The sequence below is a fragment of the Rhamphochromis longiceps genome, linkage group LG5 (genome assembly GCF_057381845.1).
Source record: "Rhamphochromis longiceps isolate RC_006_pf linkage group LG5, R_longiceps_female_GT1.1, whole genome shotgun sequence".
NCBI classification, from domain to species: Eukaryota; Metazoa; Chordata; class Actinopteri; order Cichliformes; family Cichlidae; genus Rhamphochromis; species Rhamphochromis longiceps.
This window is the reverse complement of record NC_140561.1, coordinates 2,312,800-2,336,424: the sequence shown is the minus strand read 5'-3', so window position 1 is coordinate 2,336,424 and position 23,625 is coordinate 2,312,800. Positions and strand designations below refer to the sequence as shown.

Below are 23,625 nucleotides of genomic sequence, written 5' to 3'. Positions count from 1 at the left end.
TTCAAAATAGCTGATAAGTATTCGCTGATAGCTGCCTACATCTGCGAACAAATATAATCCTATAAAGTTGTTCTATATAGTGTGTAACTTAGTATAGAGCGTTATTGAACTGTGACTGTAGTAGAGGTGGGAATCACCATACATCCCACGATACGATATTATCACAATACTTAACGCACGATACGATATTATTGCAATTTTTTTTAAATATTTTGCGATATTCAGATTCTGTACATAAAGGTAAACTTTGATATTAGATAAAATGAATATTGATAAAGTCTCACACTCAGTCTTTCTCTCATTTCAGTCAGTTTTATTGTTGACAAACTGAACGGTTTGTATTACAGTCTAGTCCAACTTAACTGAATGCAACCATCTGGTACAATTATAGCTATTCTGAACTATGCAATTTATGAAAACTATGCAGCCCCTTCAGCAACTGAAGAATTTGAAAGTACATTAAAACAAAATATAATTTTACATTAAATAAAAACGTTTTAAACTTAATTAAAATAAAACATGTCTTAAATTAAAATAAGTAAACTGTCATGTTTATTGCTGCCAAAAAAAAAGTTAAACACATTTGGACAGTGAAGGAATGTCAGGATTCCTGCTCAGAAAAAGGAGCTGATCAACATGCTCTGAAGTCAGAGCATGTTCCACTCTACAAAAACTTTTTTTGTAACAAAATATCGATTTCTGCTGTCCCTGTATCGATACATTATTAGCAAACAAAATTAGCAAACAAAATATCACGATACTACACAGTATCGATTTTTTCCCCCACCCCTAGACTGTAGATACAGAAAACAAAAGAAAAAGGTTTTCAGGATATGCAAGATTTGCTTTTGTCCTGGTTGTCTACATGAGGCAACAAGGGTCTGCAGCACAGGTTAGCAAGATTGTCACTGACCTAAAACAGAGGGAATCGTGTATTAAACACACTGTGCAATTATTAGCAGAGTAAAAATGCATTTTTGCACAAAATCAGGTTAATTAAGCAGGCGTGAAATGGAGGAGGAGCCTTCATTCTACAAAGACAATTGTACACACCGGCTCACTCCTTGGTGGCTGCTTGTCGGGGCCTGGAGCCTGGGGCTCGCTCGGGCCACTTCGGAGGTGGGGTGCCCCCGGCCTCTCGGCCTGGGGCTTGGTCACTCAGGCACAGCTGGCTGCCGGCGGAGCTCACGGGCGCGTCACTGCAACCCCCCCTTGGCTTCTGCTCCGCGGCTGCTGAGTGAGCCCTCATCTGGGACTCTCCTCAGCTCTTTCTGGGACAGTGGCGCGGCTGCCCCTCTGTTGGTCTTCCTTGGTCTCTTGTGTTCTGGGGGCCTCTGGATGTCTGGAGTTTTGATCTCCTCCATACCTGCTTCATGCCCTGGAGGACGGGGCTGTGGCCCCCCCACACCCTCTACCAGATCATTACATGAAGGAACCTTTTACAAACACAAGCGCGTCCATGCTCACAGGTGTACACACGGGTGATCACACCCACAAACTACACCCTTTTTGGCTCCTACCTGAAAGCACACTGTGTTCTGTTGATCTTATGTGCTGCACAATAATGTTTAACATTTAGTATTTACTGTCATATTCCCATATATCATTGTGATGTTGTTTATTCTATTACTCTTGTTCTCTTCTGCTTGTTTTCTTTTTTCTTTCTCAACAGGTGATCCAGGTGATTGATATATGCATTATTTTTTTCTGCCCACTCTGTTGGTTTTTGTCTTTTGCCCTTCTCCCCCGTCCCTCTTCTCAGCTGTTTCTCTTTCCCTCTTTCTTTCTCCCCTTCTTTCCCCCAGTCAAATCTGTCCCGTATTCAGCAAGTGAAAATAAAATAAACAATAAAAGGTGAATCAAATGGACCATTACGGCAAGGCTGGGATGGTCAATTTGGTAAAGTAAATCCGTTGGGCCTCTTTCTTCGTCTTTAGACAATAATTCTGATGCAAAAGAGCCAAACGGGACAGGCCAAAAAAAAGAAGAAAAAAAAAATACAAAGACAATTGTGTGACTACGAATTATTAAGCTGACGCTAGTCTATGGCACAGTACATATACAGAATCTGTTGTGTTATTAGACTGGTGTGAATGATTTTATATCAAATAGGCAGTGTTGGGAAGGTTACTTTTAAAATGTATTCCATTACAGAATACAGAATACATGCCCCAAAATGTATTCTGTAACGTATTCGTTACGTTACTCAATGACAGTAACGTATTCTGAATACTTTGGATTGCTTAATATATTATCATGCTTTTTACAACAACGTGAATGTACTATTGCTGTGTGATTTATTACTATTACTGAAGGTCTGCGACTCCGAACTGTAGTAAAGGGACCTCTGACTAATACGGCGGGGTCCCTGTCGGCTCGTAGCCGAAAAATAGCTTTACCTTGTTGTGTGGGTCAACTTTTCTGGCGAGAGACAGAGAGAGGCGTTGAAAGGCTGCTCCAACGAAACTTATTGTTTTCGGAGGAAAACACGAACACGGTGTACAGTTGAGTCTTAATAGCTTACTTACAGCTGGGCTCGTCAGGCTCTCTTCTTGGCTGCAGTGGTTATTATTATATTTACATGCTTCCAGCTCCCGTTTTTCCTCGATGACAACTCGTACCTTTCCACTCCCCTTTTTCTCCCTCCTCGCGCTCACAGACCCATAACGTGTATGGCAGTCCATTCTCCCTGCAACACGGACTACACTGCCCATGATGCTGCATTCTTTAGAGCTATGCTTGTAGCATTCTGCCTGTTAGCTTAGCACAACAACAACAACAACGAAAAGGCGCTCTCTCACCCAGGAAACACACAGTCGCAGAGAGAGAGAGAGAGAGCGTCGCCCTGTAACCATGGCAACCGTAACGCTGCCGCCTGGAACAACAGAACGTAGCTGTCAAACAAACCCAAACAGTCCTGACCCGCCACAATATGAAACAGGAAAGTACCGCAGTGTAATCCATTTATTTCAACAAAGTAACTGTATTCTAAATACCACCTGTTTAAACGGTAACTGTAACGGAATACAGTTACTCATATTTTGTATTTTAAATACGTAACGGCGATACATGTATTCCGTTACTCCCCAACACTGCAAATAGGCTCCCCTCCATTAAACCTATAAATAATACAATTCAAACTTGTGTACCCAATTAAATTTTTTTTAAAGTAGTTAAAGATGTGTGCTATATATTCTTCCTCAAATCCTCAAAAAAGAAGCCACATTCAGTCTTTCATGCATCTCAGTGCTGTTCTACAAAAAAACAACATGTAGCTGTGTAACTGAAACCCACTGGCTGTTAATGTCAGTGAGCCAGTAAACCTTAAATAAACCTAGAGCAAAATCATTAAGTTGTTAAACACTTTGTAAGCTCACTGTTATTCCCCTCTTTCCCTCCATTTTATATAAAAATGTATTTTTGTGCCATCAATCTTTTTTTTCCACTTCATTCATCTTGTATCTCATATCTTAAAGCTTATATTCAGTAGCTGCTGAATCAACTGCAATATGAAACATGCTTGCACTACTTTTTAATATTCATTTTTGTGTGGCTGCTCACAGGCATCCACACTATTGAAATCCTGTTTCTCTTTATTCTTTATTCCACTATAATCTAGTTGCTTTTTTGGCACTTAACTACTTCCTCAGTTTTCAGCCGATTTTCACCGTTCAAACTCTAAACTGTTCTGCTCTTTCTGCTAATGGGTGCTATGACTTTTGGTACTTATAACTATTATATCTTTTTAAAATATTACACTTTTTTCCTTTTTTTTGTCCCATTGAAATGAATGGAAAACTTCCACGATTCTGCTAAAACTTAACTACTTCCTCATACTTTCACGTAGAACAACCATTCAAACTTTAAATTGTTCTCAACTTATTGGGCTATTCATGTATGATTCAGCTTTTTCATATCTTCTACCATTTTAATCTCATCCCTCTTTAAGTTTTCAGTTGCAAAATTGTGATTTTTCAGAAAATATATGCGTTGTTACGGTTGCTATGCAACTAACTCAGAGTGGACAGTTGAACTTTCTGAATTTTCTCTTCATGTCCGAACAACTTCTTGCTACTCGCTCAATTTCCACTCAACCCCCACAAATTATACATCAAAACGTAGGTATTTTTGCTGGCTTTCAGAAAATGTCACTATCATTGTTGTGGGATTTACAGATTTTTAGCAAATCTCCTCAGATCAACACAAAGTCCGACAACTCTCCATAGACAGTCAATAGAGAATTTGTTCAACATCACCGCTGGAATTCTCTAATGAGAGGCATTTTCAAATCGTCATAGCCTCAAGTTAAAACAATATATCTTCAGACACTCCTGACGCTCACAATTCAAGAATTTTTTCCTCACCTATTACCGTTTGGCCATGAATTATGTTTGTTTGAGGGTAGGAAATTCGTCCGTCGCTCAGATTTCTTCAGATTTCGAACTCTGGAAATTAGGCACTTTTTTCTCTCTTCATGTCTTTTTGATGGATTTTGACAGAGCCCTGAAAATGTCCATGACTGTTCACCAAAGCCTGCTGTTTCTTATGATGAAAGAATGATATTGATGCTCCATATAGATTTACAGTTACAAAACGTTGTTTGAGGGCAAGTCAAGGCAGTTTTTGCTTCGCCTCGACTCAGTTACAGTGTGTTACAAGTCACATATCTTTAATAATTTATACTTTAATTATGAATTATGAAGACCTGAAGATTCCCCCATCTCTTCTGAACAAAACGGTGTTAGAATGACCATTCTAGCCTCTACGGTTAGGAAATTATGGCCATTTGTTCAAGGAGAATCCTGAATGTGAGAAATACACTGAAGAAAACTCACACCTCTCTCTGTGTCTGTGTGTGTAAGGGCTGACTACAGCAGGTGCAGCTAATTCGACTGACCTACATATACCAAGCCCAGACTCTCCACAGCTCCTGTTCCCTTTACTCTCTGTGTATGTGTGTGTCTATCAATATTTCTACTATGTTAAAGTATTACTGCTAAATCATACTACTTCTGCTAAATCATAGTATTTATACCAAATCATAGTATTCAAACCAAAGCATTGTATTTGTACAAAGTCATATATTTCTTCTAAATCATAGGAGTTGTGGTAAAATGCAGTATTTCTGCCATATCATTGTATTTGTGCCAAATCATAGTATTTGTGCCCAATTAATATTTCTGTTATGTTATAGTATATGTGCTGAATATAGTATATGTGCCAAATAATAATAATAATGGATTGGATTTATATGGCGCTTTTCTAGGCACCAAAAGCGCTTTACAATTCCACTATTCATACACTCTCGCATTCACACACTGGTGGAGGCAGTTACAGTTGTAGCCACAGCTGCCCTGGGGCAGACTGACAGAAGCGAGGCTGCCATATCGTGCCATCGGCCCCTCTGGCCAACACCAGTAGGCAAGTAGGGTAAAGTTCTTGCCCAAGGACACAACGACCAGGACAGAGAGCCCAGGGATCGAACCGGCGACCTTACGGTTACAGATGCGATTCCCAACCCCCTGAGCCACGGTCGCCCCAAATCTTAGTATTTGTGCCATATTGTGGTATTTGTGCAGAAACATAGAATGTCTGCAAAATCATAGTATTTGTGCCAAATCACAGTATTTGTCCTAAAACACAGTATTTTTCCCAAATTGTAGTATTTGTGCAAAAACATTGTACGTCTGCAAAATCATAGTATATCTGCTATGTTATACTATTACTACTAAGTCATAGTATTTCTGCTTTGTTATAGTATTTGTGCTAAAATGTAGTATTTCTGCCAAATCATAGTATTACTGCTATTTCATAGTATTTGAGAAAAATTACAGTATTTCTGCTAATACATAGCAGGAATAAAATGATTTAGCAGAAATACTATCTTATAATACTTTTACTCAATTAAAGTATTTGTGCCAAAGTTTAGTATTTCTGCCAAGTCATGGTATTTCTGCTAAATCTTAGTAATTCTGCTCAATGACTGAATTTCTGCTATGTTGTAGTATTTTTGCTAGATTATAGTATTTCTGCTAAGTCAAAGTATTCCATGTAAATCATAAATCACAAATAATGTCTCAAATGCTACGATTTGGCAGGAAAAATATTATTTAGTATAAATACTATGTTTTAGCACAAATACTATGATTTATCACAAATGCTATGATTTGGTACAAATACTGTGATTTGGCACAAACACTGTGATTTACCAGAAATACTGTGATTTGGAAGAAATACTATGTTTTATTAAAATTACTATGTTCAAACTTTAAAAAATTCTGCTCTTTTTGCTAATGTGTGCTATGACTTTTGGTACTCATAACTTCTATACTTTTTGAGATATTGAATTTTATATGCAATTTTTTTGCCCATTGAGATAAATGGAACACATTGTCAGTGTGGTCATTGATTTTAGTTGCCGGGTCAAGCTGTGTTTTAGCTCAGTGAGATGAGCATCCGTTCTCGGAGCGGGAGGCCCGGGTTCAAATCCTGCTTATGGCAACAATATTTCAGTTCACAGTTAAACTTTTTAAACTCTTTTCAACACAAATTTCAGCTTCTTCACCCCTTTTCAAAAGAATTTTCATTTTTTTCACCCCTGAAACTTTTCATCTTTTTCAGCTATTTTCAGCAAACAGCTTCAGCGTTATAGCATCCATGGGGCAGGGATAGCTCCGTAGGTAGAGTGGTGGCCCCATGATCAGAAGGTCGGGGGTTCGACTCCACTGAACGGCTAGCCTGAGGTACCCCTGAGCTAGGTACCGTCCCTACACACTGCTCCCCGGGCGCTGCACTGGTGGCTGCCCATTGCTTCACTGGGTGAATGCAGAGGAACTATTTCCCTATGGGGACTAACACGCACACTTTACACAGCATTTTTGCAGGAAATGCAAATTTTTCTAGTTAAAACTTAGCATCCACCTATAATGTGGCTCCAACCCTGCAGTCCCTCAAAGACTCACCAGTTTGTGTTTGGCATCCGTTAGGTGGGTCTCTTCGTAGCTGTCATCATGGGCCGTCCAGCTGTAAGATACCAGGAAATGCTGGATGGGTGAGTGGTAGGTGACCTCCGGATGAGCCCAACGCACCACCAAAGCACTGCCATTGACATGCTGCACCTTCATGTTTATGGGAGCACTACTGCAGACTGGGAGGAGGGTGGAAGCAGGGTCAATGAAAGTCACAAGTGAAGTTGTGGATATGTGCAGAAAGAGCAAGAGGGAAGGCGTTAAAGTGCAAAATATAGTAGCCGGAAAAAGAAAGGTATGCAAGAGGGAAATGAGGAAGGGTAGGTAGGAATAAACAAAGCAATGCAATCAGATGGAAAAAACAACAATATTTATGAAAGGATGATGAATAATGAAGAATATGTTAGTACAAAGAAGAGGAGTGATAGGAAAGAAGAAAGAACGGAGATTAAAACAATGAGAAAATGAAAAGGAAAATTACATTTAAGAAAAATTAAAAGCAAAATGGAAGGAAATGGAGAAATTATAGAAATAAACATAAGAATAGAGATGAAGAAAGGTATGAGGAAAATAAAGAAAAGAGTGGAGAAAGAAGTAAAGAGGAAATGGGAAATTAAGACAAGTTACAGGAACAGATTATAAAAAGGAGAGTGAAGAAGGAAGTGAACGTAGAAGAATGGGCATGAGAAAGAAAAAGGATAGGGAAGATATAAAAATATGTAATGTAAAGGGAGAATGAACGAGGCAGATAATGATTAAAGACAGAGAGAGAGAGAGAGAGAGAGAGAGAGAGATCATTTAATGACTGAATACATTGGCTCAGCTTGTCTTTCAGATACACTCGAGAGGGAGGAAGAGCAACATAAATAAATGACAGGACTATAAAGTCAAATGCACAAACAAATGCTTTACAGGTATTGTAGCTGTAGATTCACATGGCAGCATCTGACCAATCACAAATATGGACAGGTCTACTGATCATTTTTTCAACAGTACATGGTTCTGGGTCTTTTTCACCCAGCATGTTGAATTTCATGTTTTTTTGTATTATTATGTTCTAATTTGTTTAGTCTTCAGTTAGTTCTGTTGATACTGAGTTCAGTTCCTCTATTTAGTTCTTGTCTAATTTCCTTCCATGTCTGTTGGTTTTGGTGTCGTGTCTTCAGTGTGCAACTCAGGTCCCCTGTGTCTAAGTCTCCCTTCCCCTTTGTGTGTCTCAGTGGTGTCTTTGTCCTGTGTCCTGTCTCCTCTTGGTTCCCCTTGTGTCATCTGTTATGTGTTTTCTCCCTAGCTGTCATGTTGTGTGTATTAGTTTCTTAGTTATGTCCATGCTCCATCTACGTTTTCTATGTCCCTGATGTTATGTCAAGCCCGTGTATCTCCGTGCTTCCTGTTTTACAACAGTGTCGAGTCCTTTGTCATGTTGTCTGTATTGTCTTTTTGTCTCCTGTGTCAGGGTCTAGTTCTCTCGTTTCCCTGTGTTTTGTGTTTTAGTTTTCCCAGTTTAGTCAATCAGTCTAGTCTAAGTTCACATTTTGCCTTTTATTTATGTTAACATTATCATTTAAACAGGCAATACCTCTATACTAGCAAAATAAGAGATAAAGGGTTGCCACTTGTGAAAAAATTTGGCTGTGCAACCTCTCAACGTGTATTTAATTTTTTCAAGTTTTAAAAAAAACATGACATCTTTAAGTCAAAGGAGCTTGCAAAGACTGAGAACCTTCACAGACACATGACATCTTTAAGCCTAAGCTTAAGGAAATAGGAGGATACTTAACAGACTTCCTTTTTTTTTTTTTTTTTTTTTTTTTTTTCCTTTTTTTTCTAAATGACATCAGAAACAGCAGTATGCGACATTACGTGATGGCAGAGCTTCAGTTCATCCTTTGTCTTTTTTTTTTTTTTTTTTTTTTTTTTTTTTAATAAATAGGACAGGGGGAATGAATGAGAGAAAGAGGGGGAGAGAAAGAAAGAAAACCAAAGGGGAGAAGAGACGGTGAGAAGGGGGGGGAAGAGAGAGAAAAAAAAAAAGAACTCCTGGGTCACCTGTATGGAGAAAAAAAAAACAAGCAAAAAAAACAAACAGAGGAGACAGCAAACAACAAAGAGCAACATAATAATAGAGAAAACAAAGCACCATCACAATAAACTAGCTAGTCATAGATATCAATATTTACTAAATAATAAACGATATTGTGCAGCTCGCAAGATAGACAGCGCACAGTGTGCTTTGAGGTAGCAGCCAAGAAAGCTTTAGTCCGCGTCTGTGAATACCCATGTGTGCATACCTGTGTGGATCAGCATGCTTGCATTCCAAAGGTTTCTCCATGTAATGATCTGCTAGGGAGTGTGGGGGGGCCACAGCCCCGTCCTCCAGGGTGTGAAGCGGGTATGGAGGAGATCAAAACTCCAGACATCCAGAGGCCCCCAGAACACAAGAGACCATGGAAGACCAACAGAGGGGCAGCCGCGCCACTGTTCCAGTAAGAGCTGAGGAGAGTCCCAGATGAGGGCTCGCCCAGCAGCCGCGGAGCAGAAGTCAGGGGGAGTTGCAGTGACGCGCCCGTGAGCTCCGCCGGCCCCCAGCTGTGCCTGAGTGACCGAGCCCCAGGCCGAGAGGCCGGGGGCACCCCACCTCCAAAGGGGCCCGAGCGAGCCCCAGGCCCCAGGCCCCGACAAGCGGCCGCCAAGGAGTGAGCCGGTGTGTACCCGGACGCCCACCCCCAGACACAAAGAACCACCAACACACCGACACCTGAGGGAGTCCGCCACCGGCAGGGGAAGTGGTGGTGGGTGGAGATAGGCCTCCAAACCTTGGAGGGCCTGAGGTGTCCCCAGAGAGGTGGCGTCTGATACCCAACCTGACATATAGACACAGACATACAGGCACACACAGACACAAACATCCATTCCCACCCTCATGCTCTCATATGCACTCACTCCACACTCAACCAACGTGGAGACAGACATAAAGAGACGCTGTACACACAATCACACTCCCCAAGCGTACTCTACAAACCGGGTCTAGGTACCCTTGCCCCTGGAGGGGGGAATTGCACCCAGACCCAGGTGGTGTTACCCTTTTCCCTGCGGTGGGGAGAGGCAGACCACCCCGACTCCGCAGCAGCAGGGAGGCCCCACACCCCAGACCGCAGTCGGACGGCCAACTCCTCCTACTAGCCCTCCCGCTCCAGCAGGCCGCAGAGAATGGGGGTGGGAGAAGACTCCAAACCTCCCTCCACCCGCTCATTGTAGTGTTGATGCATATGTGTTCTAAGGTGCAATTAAAACCCAGGAGGGCATGGAGCTACCTGCCAAGGAGCAGCAGGTAAGCGCATAGTCCCTCCTGCTAGCCCTCAGTGACTAAGTGTATTTAAAATTGAGAGGTGGGCAACGACGTCAGGGGTGAGGTATACACCCTGATGGTAATTTGGACTCCGTGATTGTGCCCACCCCCAAGATCCTATATGTATGTGTAATGAGAGTGTGAATAATGTGAATGTCTAAGTTGTGGGATAAAATTGAGGCAGAGGCAGCCAGAAGGGGACAGGGGGGGGGGGGGGGGGGGTAGCCTCCTCTGCACCCTGGTGACATACCCCCACTCCAAGGCCCTGCATGTGTGGGTGGTTGTGGAGGAGCGGGAAGAGGGAGGCAGCTGGAGATGGGGAGGGAAGGAAGGGAGGGGCAGGTAACCCCTCCCTGGGGCCAGCTCCCCCGCTGACCCCAGTAGGCACTCCCACCCTCCGCGACCCGCCAGGGAAGGGGGGCCCAGGCCCATCAGACCGGGGCCCAGTGCAGTAGCGCCCTCCGGCTCCACAGAGCCCTGGACAGTCCACCCAACCCCACCACAGAGAAAACTGCACCCACCCCACCATCCACACATCTTCCAGACTACATAAGACGGTAAACGCCCAGGCTGAGATCTTCCTCCACCTCTCCTGTATCTCCCCCTCCTGCAGAGAGTTCCTGAAGAGAAGAAAGCTCCTGCAAGATGTGACCATCCCCCCCACCAGTTGAAGAGCCCCCCAGGCGGCTCGACGCACCGGCGGCACCCTGCTCCAGGGCCGGGCCCCCATGCACCCACCCGCCCACAACCCCGGCAACACACCAACCAGGACCCAAGCCCCCGAGGCCCGGCCCGGGCCCCAGCCCAGAGACGGAGCGCCCCCAGAACCTCACGCCCATCCCGGACCCACCCAGGGGCAGCCAGGTTGCCAGGTCAGTAACCCACGTCCGTCAGCACAGACCCTCCCCTAGCCCCGCTGCACGCAGCCGCGAGGAAACAGTCACCTGAGAGCCAACAGAGCCCCCAACCGGACGTGACCGCTACCCCGGGTTGAGCCCCCCAAGGAAGATGCCTCCGGGGAACCCCCCGACGCCCTAAGCCTGTCCCTACCCCCTCACCAATTCCAGAAACTGCCGGAGAGGACGCAGAGGCAACGGTGAAAAACTTCATTAAAATCCACCTGAAGCTGCCGGAGGACACCGTAAAGAACATCGACTTCGATAGAGTACATCACTTGGGGGGCGCGCGGTCGCGGACCGGGAGACCACGGCCTATTGTGGCCAAATTCAGTCAATTCAAACAGAAGGAACAGGTGAAGAGTCGCGGCAGAGAGCTGAAAGGTACTTAACAGACTTCCAACGCAACAATATTAGATGTCTCGCTAATAGGGATGTGAAGGCAATAATATCCTTTTGTGTGGAATAAAGTGTAAGTGAGCGAACAGGAATCCCAAATACAGCAATCAGAGGACAAGGATGAAGAGTTACCCCAAGAATAGTTGACATAATAGCAAAATACCCTGTCCAGAAACCTTGTAGCTCAGGACACAGAAAAAACATGTGGCTAAGGTGGCAAGGAGAACCATGGCATTTATCACATTTATTTTCCACTTCTGGATACAATTCAGAAAGTCTAGAATTAGAGAAATGCACCCTGTGTATGACCTTAAATTGAATAAGTCCAAGACAAGCACAGGAGGTGGAAGATCGTACTCTCGCTATAGCCTGTTTCCAAGACTCCTCATGTATTTGAATTCCTAGTTCTCCTTCCCGTGTACACTTAAGCTTAACATTAGAGTGGTTACTAAAAGACAGAATAGCATCATAGAGTTTCGAAAAGGTTCCTCTGTGATGAGGAATAAATGATAATATTTAATGTTTTGAACCAAAATTCTTATTAATTGAAAGCTTATATATATTGCTGATTTAGGTGTTTCCTTATTTTTTCTTTTCAGCAGTACATTTGCCAAACATGATGATAAACTTGGATAGTCTGGAAAAGCACGTTTAAATTTGATTTTGGTTTTTTCATTGATTGGGCGAGGTCACTTAGGAATGTTTTGCAGCAAGTGTTTCTTCACCATCTACAACCAGGCAGCTGTTGAAGTGACTTAAACTTTTTGTCAAAGGCGAGACATGTGAACTCCAGGTTGTCACCGTTTTATTCCTTAGTTATATTTTGGAAGGACAACTCAAACCAGACCCAGCAGAAACTTATTGGCCAGTCTCTCAGAATCAAAAGCAACTCCAACATTTCCTAGGTTTCCCAAACTTCTACTGTAGCTTCATCAGGGATTTCAGTAAGAACGCCCTGCTTTTAACCCAACTCACCTCCACTAAAATCTCCTACCAGTTGAACCCCTCTGCCCGACTGCCTTTGACCATCTAAAACAACATTTTGCCGCAGCTCCCATTCTATCTCAACCTGATCTTTCCTGCCAGTTCATCATGGAAGTGGATGCCTCTAACTCCAGCATGGGAGTTGTACTCTCTTGGCAGCAAGAAAGTAAAATGCATTCTTGTCTTTTATCGTCATCTTACCCCTGCAGAGCGCAACTATGATGTAGGAGACCAAGAGTTGCTGCCATCAAGATCGCTCTTGAAGGGTGGAGGCACTGGCTGGAGGGGGTGGTCCCTTCATCAGACAGGTCACAAAAACCTGGCCTAGCTCCAGTCAGCTAACCGGTTCAATGCCTAACAAGTCAGATGGGCCCTATTTTTCATACTGTTTAGGAATATCAAACCAGACACTCTCCAGGAAATTCTCCACCTCTGCCAGCAGAATCAGTCTTCCTCTTTTCCTCATTTATCATTGGCGTCCTCACATGGGTGATTGAATCTGCCATCCACAAGCTTAACAGACCGAACCAGACCCCATGAAAAATCTACAGGGTTGCCTCTATATCCCTTCTGCTGTCTGGGCACACACCACCAAATTCACCTGCCAGCCTGTAATCAACTGTGTTATAACCTTCATTCAACGTTTGTTCCAGTGACCTGCCTTGATTAACAATGTCCACGAATACGTCTCTGCAGTCTCTGTCTGTGCACAAGAAGAGTCTTCCAGCTCTCCTTATGCAAGTTTGTTCAGACCTTCCCCAACTCTTTGTCACCCTTGGTCCCAGATTGCACTTGATTTTGTCACTGGTTTTCCACCCTCTTCTGGCAATATGGTAATACTTAACATAAAAGATCAATTTCCCAAAGCTGTTCATCTCATTGCCCTGTCAAAAGTTCTCTCATGTCAGTTTGTCCTCCCTTGGATACCAACCACAGGTTTTACCATCTGTTGAAGGTGAGCTTTTTCCCCCTGAATCCCTGGAGCCTAGTGTTAGGAAATAAAATATATAATCTGAATGCTGATTAGTGTGTTTTATGAGAGTCCCAGACTTCAGTGTAAAACTAGGTTGTAGGCTGACAGGAAACTGCATGCTTTTGCAGAAGCATGGTAATTGCAGAAGAAAGTGAAACCAACTAGGCTGTTTGATCGAAACTTAAAGTGTGGTGTGACGTAGAGAGCAAGTATATAAATAACTAGGCTTCCGTTTGTGCTTCAGACCTGAAACCATTGTTTTTCTTGTGACATTACCAATAAGTCTGATGTGTCACATGGCCCTCTTCCTATTGAAAAAACAAAAGTTGTATCCAAGATGGCCGACTTCTAAATGGCCACCATGGTCACCACCCATCTTGAGGAGTTTGCCCCCTCACATATACTAATGTGCCACAAACAGGACTTTAATATCACCAACCATTCCCATGTTATTACGGTGTATCTATATAAATGGCCCACCCTGTATAACACTTTACTCATTTTTCTTAAAAGAAACATGTTATATTACTTTCTCGTTACTCCATAAACCAGCCATCTCCAAACCGTTTGCACAAACTTGGGAGCAGAATATCTCTGTATGCTGAAGCATTAATAATTCATTTTAGTCGAACAAATGAGCTGAGCTGAACTCCTGAAAAACACCCCCACATCATACTGCAGTCAGACAAGTATCGTTCTCCTGGAAACCCAAACTCATGCACCAGATTGCAAGACAGAGAAGCGCGATTCGTCACTCCAGAGAACATGTCTCCAGTGGGAGGTAGTGAGGTGGTGGTCCACTCCTGAGTTCTACAGTTTATCCTTCAGAACTGTGGGAAGAATGGTGTTAAAGGAGACTGGAGAAATCAAAGAACATGATTCTCACAGTGCTGCCAGCGGTCTCTAGGTGAGAGAGGGAACGATATAGGAGGTGAATGACGGCACCATGCGCTCCGATGCCAGGCTGGTAGGCAAACTGAAGTGGGTCCAGTGATGAGCTCACCAGGGGGCGAAGCTGTGCCAGGACAAGCCACTCCAAGGTCTTCATCAGATGGGATGTCAGCCTGAGTGACCGAGCCCCAGGCCGGTCACTCAGGCGCAGCTGGCTGCCGGCGGAGCTCACGGGCGCGTCACTGCAACCCCCCCTGGCTTCTGCTCCGCGGCTGCTGAGTGAGCCCTCATCTGGGACTCTCCTCAGCTCTTTCCGGGACAGTGGCGCAGCTGCCCCTCTGTTGGTCTTCCTTGGTCTCTTGTGTTCTGGGGGCCTCTGGATGTCTGGAGTTTTGATCTCCTCCACACCTGCTTCATGCCCTGGAGGACGGGGCTGTGGCCCCCCCACACCCTCTAGCAGATTATTACATGAAGGAACCTTTTAAAAAACAAGCGCGTCCATGCTCACAGGTGTACACACGGGTGATCACACCCACAAACTACACCCTTTTTGGCTCCTACCTCAAAGCACACTGTGTTCTGTTGATCTTATGTGCTGCACAATAATGTTTAACATTTAGTATTTACTGTCATATTCCCATATATCATTGTGATGTTGTTTATTCTATTACTCTTGTTCTCTTCTGCTTGCTTTCTTTTTTCTTTCTCAGCAGGTGATCCAGGTGATTGATATATGCATTTTTTTTTCTCTGCCCGTTCTGTTGGTTTTTGTCTTTTGCCCTTCTCCCCCGTCCCTCTTCTCAGCTGTTTCTCTTTCCCTCTTTCTTTCTCCCCTTCTTTCCCCCAGTCAAGTCTGTCCCGTATTCAGTAAGTGAAAATAAAATAAACAATAAAAGGTGAATCAAATGGACCATTACGGCAAGGCTGGGATGGTCAGTTTGGTAAAGTAAATCCGTTGGGCATCTTTCTTTGCCTTTAGACAACAATTCTGATGGCAAAAGAGCCAAACGGGACAGGCCAAAAAAAAAAAAAAAAAAAAAAAAAAAAAAAAGATGGGATGTCAGAGCCATCAGCCTGTAGCTGTTGATGTCCTTGGGATGTGGAGTCTTTGGCACTGGTACAACACGAGATGTGCTCCATCGCCCCACCCAGCTGATCTGCACAGGACCTGACAACCCTTGAGCTGATGCCATTTGGGCCCGCTGCCTTCTTGGCTTTAATCCTCTTCAGTTCCTTCCTAACCCGTATGGTTGAGAGAGAAAGGCTGGATCCATCTGGATGTGTACTGGGTGATGTGGTTGGGGGTGGGGAGTAGTGAGCAGGGTGAGTGGAGGAGGTGTGAAGTGGCTGAGGTGTCAGGAACCACAGTGGCAGTTTACAGAGAGTACAGTGAGCACGAGAGTCCATACAAACAATCCACATGCTGTGAGTGTGTAGATATTCCCGAATCTACCTAACACAGCTCATCAGAGTAACTCTAGAAAATAAGAGAGTTCAGCTCACTGCCCTATTATATTGTCCGTGACACTACCAGTATAAATGTTTATATCATATAAAAGTGTCATATTGGGACATCATCGGTATAGGAATGCCATGCATTTACGTTCCCACAACTACAAGCCAAGCCTAGTTACATCTGAGTGCAAGAGTTGTGTGTCAACCTCCAATGATTTATGTCCACATGTACACACTTCGAGTGTGGCACTAGTAGTTGGGGATGTACAACACAAAAGTATACAAATGAATCAACCGAGCATCACTATCTGCTCTCCCTGTGAGAGGAAAATGCTTAAAGTAAGTGGTTCAAAACCCAACTCACAATATCCCAGCTTAAAGTCTTAAGCAATGCTGTTATATTTAAGTTAAAATGTATAGGGAAAACACTACTTCGGCTACTGTCACAACTATTGCAGAATAATGCCGTTGCTACTGCTGTCACCTTGTTTGAACTAGGGTGTTTGGGAGTTTGCCCAACCAGTCTGCATGTATTTTGTGGATTTGGAGAAGGCATTTGACTGTGTCTCTCAGGCTACGTCCACACTAATGCGTTTTCGTTTGAAAACACATCGTTTTCTCTCAGTTTTGGCCTCCTGTCCACACTGAGACGACGTTTTTGCTCAAGGAAAATGCAGTGTTTTGAAAACACTCTCGAAAGCGCATACATTTCAGAACTGAGCTGTCCCATCGCAGTGTGGACACTTGAAAATGCAGACTTTCAAAAATGATGATTGCATTTTAGTTACGTGATGCAGTCATGTGACCAATTAAACAAAGATAGCGGATGACATTATACAGGAGTTGTTTTCTCTGCTCTCAATTTTGAAAGCCCTATTAAAGATTAATATCAGTTTGTACATGCTCCAGATTATTTAATTCTTACTTGCTTTGGCAACTTTTTACTTTTGTGTAGGGCTGGGCCATATACCGTTCACGGTAATACCGGTACAATGTTAGGCAACGATAAGAAAATGAAATATCGCGATAGAATATGGGTAAAACGCGCATGCGCAGTGCCTTTGTTTTCATATGCACACGGCCGAAAAAGCACGGCGGCAACGGAGAACGAGAAGGGGGAAAGCGGATTGTTGAGTGAAACGGATGAACCAGAATTAGTTTTTAAAAATGGTGCAACTTCACTGGTTGGTGTTTGTCTGTCAGATACACAGCAAAGCACAGTTTTTTGTAGAACATGCAAGCGGGCCGTCGTTATTGCTGTATTTGTCGTTATTATTAACAATTAATAAACTCTGGCTCCCTTTCTTACAGTTTGCCTTTTAACCTGTCTTTGTGCTCGTAAATCTGGGAGTAATCTGGGTCCAAAACTCAATCCTCTTCAGATCCCCTTCAGGTCCCAAAGTCAAACAAACACTGCAGCATCACTGAGAGTTAAAAACTGTCTAAATTCTTTCATCTTTAATAAAACGATCAGCATTGGTACTTTACCAGGTGTAACTATGAAGTTTAACATCCAGGCATCCATGAAAACAATGTATTAGCGAGGCCGCGATATGGCAGCCTCGCTTCTGTCAGTCTGCCCCAGGGCAGCTGTGGCTACAACTGTAGCTGCTTCCACCAGTGTATGAATGTGAGAGTGAATGAATAGTGGTATTGTAAAGCGCTATATAAATCCAATCCATTATTATTATTATTATTATTATTGTTATTATTATTATTATTATAATATGCAGCACGGTGGTTAGCACTGTTGCCTCACAGCAAGAAGGTCCTGAGTTCAATTCCACCATCAGGCCGGGGCCTTTCTGTGTGGAGTTTGCATGCACATCGTGCCTCGACCTCCCGGTTGGCTTCGAGCTGGCGGCCACTAGCTCGAAGCCACTAGCTCGAAGCTAACGGGCGGTCGAGACCTACTACAGCCGGGAGGAACACCGCTTTCCCGGCACATCGTGCCTCGACCTCCCGGTCGGCTTCGAGCTGGCGGCCTCCGAAGAATGCGGCTAAAACTTTTGCGAGATCTCGCAAAAGTATTGCGAGATCTCGCAAAAGTTTTAGCTGCATTCTTCGGAGGCCGCCAGCTCGAAGCCGACCGGGAGGTCGAGGCACGATGTGCCGGGAGAGCGGTGTTCCTCCCGGCTGTAGTAGGTCTCGACCTCCCGTTAGCTTCGAGCTAGTGGGTGTCAGATCTCCAAAAACGTCGGAGCTCTTTTTCAAATATGCAATACTTTTGCGAGATCTCGCAAAAGTCCGTCTTAATTTTTTTTTTCTCCCTAATTTTTTTTTTTCTCCCTAATTTTTTTTTTTCCTCCCTAATTTTTTTTTCTCCCATGTCCCCTGGGGGGCTCCGTAAATCTCCCCTAGTTGTCGCCTCCCAGCTTCACTTACACCTCAATAACCATAATCTGTAATAGAACAGAAACTGCTCTGTTAAGGATTACCAGTGACCTTCTGATGGCAGCTGATTCTGGTCTCCTATCCATCCTCATCCTTCTTGATCTTAGTGCGGCGTTTGATACCATTTCTCACAATATTCTCCTGAACCGTTTAGCTTCCATTGGCATTAGTCACACCCCCTTTGCCTGGTTCACCTCATATCTCTCAGACCGCACTCAGTTTATGCAATTTAAATCCCAGTCTTCAAGTCTGTCCTGTTTCTGCTGGTGTGCCCCAGGGTTCAGTATTAGGGCCTCTTTTATTAATTATTTACATGCTCCTTCTTGGTCATATGTTCTGAAAATATAATATAAATTTTCACTGTTATGCCGATGACACCCAGCTCTACCTTTCTTCTAAACCCAGTTCATCCCTCCCACCTTCCTCCTTCTCAGACTGTCTTATTGAGATTAGATCCTGGTTCTACTCCAATTTTCTCAAACTAAACAGTAATAAAACTGAAGTTTTACTTGTTGGTACACCATCTATCTTAACCAAATCCCACGGTTTTTCTATTAACATTGAACGTTCTCCCACCCTTCCCTCCCCTCAGGGTAAGAGTTTGGGTGTCATACTTGATAATACTCTTTCATTCCAGTCTCACATTAATTCCATAACCCGGTCTGCTTACTTCCTCTTGCGTAATATTAACCGACTCCGCCCCTTCCTTCCTCCCCATGCTGCTGCCGTCCTTGTCCATAGTCTTATTACGTCCCGCATTGATTACTGCAATTCCCTCTTATTTGGTCTCCTTAAAAGGTCCCTTCATAAACTCCAACTTCTCCAAAACTCTGCAGCTCGGGTCGTAACTCCTACTCTGTCAAGAGCTCATATTACAACAGTTCTTCAGCAGCTTCATGGTTGCCCGTAGAAACCAGGATAAACTTTAAAATCGTACTTCTCACGTACAAGTGTGTCCATAAATCTGCTCCTTCATATTTGTGTGAGCTGCTCCAGATCAACACTGTTTCCTGCCCTCTCAGATCCTCATCTGCTGTTCATCTTACTGTTCCGTTCTCACATCTCATCACTGTGGGGAGCAGAGCTTTCAGTCGCTCTGCTCCTCGCTCTGGGACTCTCTTCCTCCTGCACTAAGAAATATTGACTCTCTTTCCATATTTAAGTCACAGCTCAAAACACATCTGTTTAAACTGGCTTATTCGCTTTAGTGCTGATTTTATCTGTTGTCAAGCTCTGCTTTGCAATTTTAACTTATTTTATGTATTTTATGACTATTGCTCCTTTTATTAATGTTGTTCTTTTGTAAGATGACCTTGGGTTTTTGAAAGGTGCCCTCAAATAAAATGTATTATTATTATTATTATTATTATTATTATATTGCACTTCTATTTTTTGTTTTTGAAATCTGCATAAAATTGCATTTTAAATTTAAATTTTAGATTTAAAGTTCTGCTAACAGCTTAAATAAAAAGATCAGTATTGCTGAACTATAAAATATTTTGGGTGCAGTGTACTTTTTGCATCCAGGTATAACAGAATAGCTTTAGTGTTTTGTTTTTTTAAACTTGAGTACAAATACAAAATGCAGCAAGACATTAAAAAACAAAAACAAAAAAAACAACAGTTTTATTGATTATAATAGACTATCGGATTCATATCGGCAGATATCCAAATTTATGATATTAGTATCAGACATAAAAAAGTGGTATGGTTTCATCTCTAGGTTATACACTACTACTACATTTAATTATTAACAATTAATAAACTCTGGCTCACTTTCTTATAGATTGCCTTTTAACCTGTCTTTCTCTGCTCTTATCTTTCTCTTTACCCCCAGTTATCACAGTGGATGGCTGCCCCTAACTGGGCATGGTTCTGCCAGAGTTAGAATAGCAGAAAAACTCCTATTAAAAAGGAGTTTCTTTCCCCCGTCATTCCCATTGTTGCCAAGTGCTTGCTCGTAGGGGGTCGGTGATTGTTGGCTTCCTGCTCAGGTAGTAGGTCTTTACCTTATAATTTAAAGTGTTCTGAGGCAATTGTTCTTCTGAATTGGCGCAATGTAAACGAAGCTCACTTGAAAATTTGATCAAATTGAAGTACCAGTCACTGAATATTTTCTCTTTAAAATCACCTGCTATAAAGAGCCTCAAGATGGTTGTGTGAGAAATCCCAGTAGATAGGGATGGGTATCGTTTAGGTTTTATCCGATACCGGTGCCAAATCGGTACTTTTGAAACGGTGCCGGTGCTCAAATGGTGCTCAAACCGGTGCTTAAAGAATGGAGAACACAAAATTGGTCCAAAAACCTCTCATGTTCAGCTGGTTTTTTGTAAAAAGATAACAATGTTAGCCTTTTCTGCAGCTATGGGACATATATGGTATCACTCTTGGCTGGAAGCAGTGCTTAAACAATGGAAAAAACACAAACTTTGTCCAAAAACCTCTCATGTTTAGCTGTTTTCCACTTTTTCTTTGGTCATTTTAGCCTTTTTGGCCAGGGTGAAGGGAGTATCTGCCATCAAACAAGAAGACAGCCGCATGTAACTACGACGGTGTTTGCTAGTTCACCTTACATGCATTAATGTAATAACGTGGTTAGCCTACTCAACGTAAATTACACACGAACAACATTAAGCTACTCACGCAGAGAAGAACGGCTGCTGCTGCATCATCATCCTCATCATTTCTGCTACACTGGCAGGGCTAGGGGCCAGGACTCTCCTCTTCGGGTTTTTGGGGATGTTGCTAACTCCGGGTCTGATAACAGGCAACCCACCCGCAGTAGATGTGCTCAGTGTGAGGTCTCGCAGCAAGCTATTAAATACAGCGCATTTCTCGGCTTTTAAAAAAAACGCTATGCGTCGCCAGGTGTTTCATCGGATTTGAGGTGTTACCTCCTTTGACAGTATCAGCTTAAAGCACTTGTTGCAGGCTGCTGAGTTTGCATCTTTTGCTGTGAAGTACAGCCAGACTTTTGACCGCTTCGCCTTGGACATTTTTAATCTGTAGCTCTGCTCTAAAAGAACGTACGTACCTGGACCCGCCTACTATCCTCGGAAACGTAAAATGATTGGCTAGAAGTGTATCACAGCTCAGGAAAAAACAGCACCGAAATAAAGCACCGAAATGTGCGCTGCTTTTCGGTCTGGTTACTACCGTTTATGTCAGAACCGGTGCCATCATGGCACCGGACACCGGTACCCATCCCTACCAGTAGATCACCAGTTTCCAAAATACTCATACAATACTCTGACACATTCAAAGTCACTTAGATCGGATTTTTCTCCATTCTAATGCTTAGTTAATACTTTCTACTGTAATTCAAACCATGTTCTTCCTTCCTAAATATACTGAATTGCTGCCATGTAACTGGGTGATTAGATATTTGCATTAAGAAGCGGTTTAGACAGCTGTACCTGTTATTTTCATTTTAACTGTAATTCTACACACTTCCATCCAGCCGTCTTCCCTCCTCCTGATCTGCATTTCTTCTTTGCATACAGAAAATGTCTCATAGTAGCACTCAAGGACATCCTACACGAGCAAGCATAATGTGCCAGGAAAACACACACACACACACGCGTATGTGGAAGAGTGGGTTTGTGCATGTCTAGCATATATACTTTCCTTGCGGACCATATGGAACAGTGCCTGAAGGAAGGTTGGGGACAAACTCTTTAGGGAGAGATGACAGTGAACAGATGCTAGGCCTCACATGCAGACTTATAAGTCCACAGAGAAAAACAAGCACATTCACAAACACACAGCATGCATACACAAACTCTGCACACGTTGTAGCATTCTTTGACTGGTAATGAGGTGAGAGTGGGAGGTTGGCCAGTGTGCCTCCCACTGCCTTATGTTAGGAGAGTTAACAGAATTAGTACTAAAAAGACAGATAATCCAAAAGCACACAAAAAGAAAAGACAATCTGTACATATACTTCGTTTATTAACATTAAGAATCATTACCATGGAAGAATGATGTGAGGATATATTTTAGCAGATTAGGAATTCTGTATAGATCACCTGGGAGACCAAGTGATAGAACCAAGCACTAACAGAGGGTCAATGCCAACATTTTAAACAACCCTAGAACCACCAGGATGTGTCATTTTGACTCTATCCTGCAAAAACTAACAATAGTTACAAAGTTAAGACATTAGATTGAACATTGAAAAAAAATTACAACTTATTTTGGGGAATTGGTTGAGTTACAGTAGCTATGCTAAAACAGATCACTCACTGTGAAACAAAACAGGATATTGTCTACATTTTTTATTTGCCTACAGCTGGATACAATGCCATAAGAAATGCTTTAATCAATTAATTATTGTAAAAGTAGAACACTGAAAGTTTATCACCTTGTCCACATGCCTCAGTGTCATCAAACCAAGCCTCAGTCTGCTCCACTTGGCTTAAAAGCAATAAGATTGAGCTGCTCTGCCTGGGATTTCACTTTTTATTTCTTCAGATTAGTTCTCTGCACTTTGGACTCTCAGCTCATTTCAGCTCAGTTCATAGCAGCGAGGGAAATGTAGCTGTTTAAGCTAGTACAAGTACCTGACCCAAAGTAGCATTTTCCCTTACTTTGATCCAAGCATAGATTGAAACTACAGATGTAAATACCAATACCTCCTTTTATATAAATTAAGTCAATGAATATGAATAGGTCAGAGGTGTGGACTCGAGTCACATGACTTGGACTCGAGTCAGACTCGAGTCATTAATTTTATGACTTTAGATTTGACTTGAAAAAATGTTCTAAGACTTGTGACTTGACTTGGACTTTTACACCAATGACCTGGGACTTGAATTGGACTTGAACCGGTTTACTTGAAAAGACTTGATATTTCACCCCAAATATAAAATTTAACATGTATATTAGATGTACATGTAGATTGAAAATGTGACGTCATTCAGGGGTAGAACCGCAAAGGATTCTGGGAACTCGTGGCAAGAGGTACTAGCGCACGCAGGCTTTCAATTAAAATCAGTTATACAGCGATAAAAAGAAACACAAAAATGTCAAGAAGCCGTTGTACTATTAACTGCAATAGCCGGTCACATGACAGCCACGGAAAGCCGACGGGTAAAGAGATCGGTTGTTATCGGATTACGTCGTTGAAGAGAAATTGTTTGAGCCATGTTTCCGAAGTAACAAAGACGCGACTGGATTGCAGCCATTCAAAGACCAAATATAACGTCCCAGAACACTCCAGCTCCCAGGTTAGTCTGCTCCAAGCATTTACACAAAGGTCAGTCTGCTGTTGTAGTTAATGCGTCATTTTTCTTAACATAATTGGTGATATAGGTT

At 42.9% G+C, this 23,625-nt stretch overlaps 1 protein-coding gene across 1 annotated transcript in view; it reads right to left on the bottom strand.

Moving 5' to 3' along the window:
- Positions 1-23,625, bottom strand: part of LOC146669036 (receptor-type tyrosine-protein phosphatase gamma-like) — a 368,084-nt gene that overhangs the window by 36,094 nt on the left and 308,365 nt on the right. Inside the window, exon 9 of the mRNA XM_085405467.1 lies at positions 6,963-7,147. Within this exon, the coding sequence (XP_085261593.1) occupies positions 6,963-7,147 (185 nt within the window). The remainder of the gene's footprint in view (positions 1-6,962; positions 7,148-23,625) is intronic.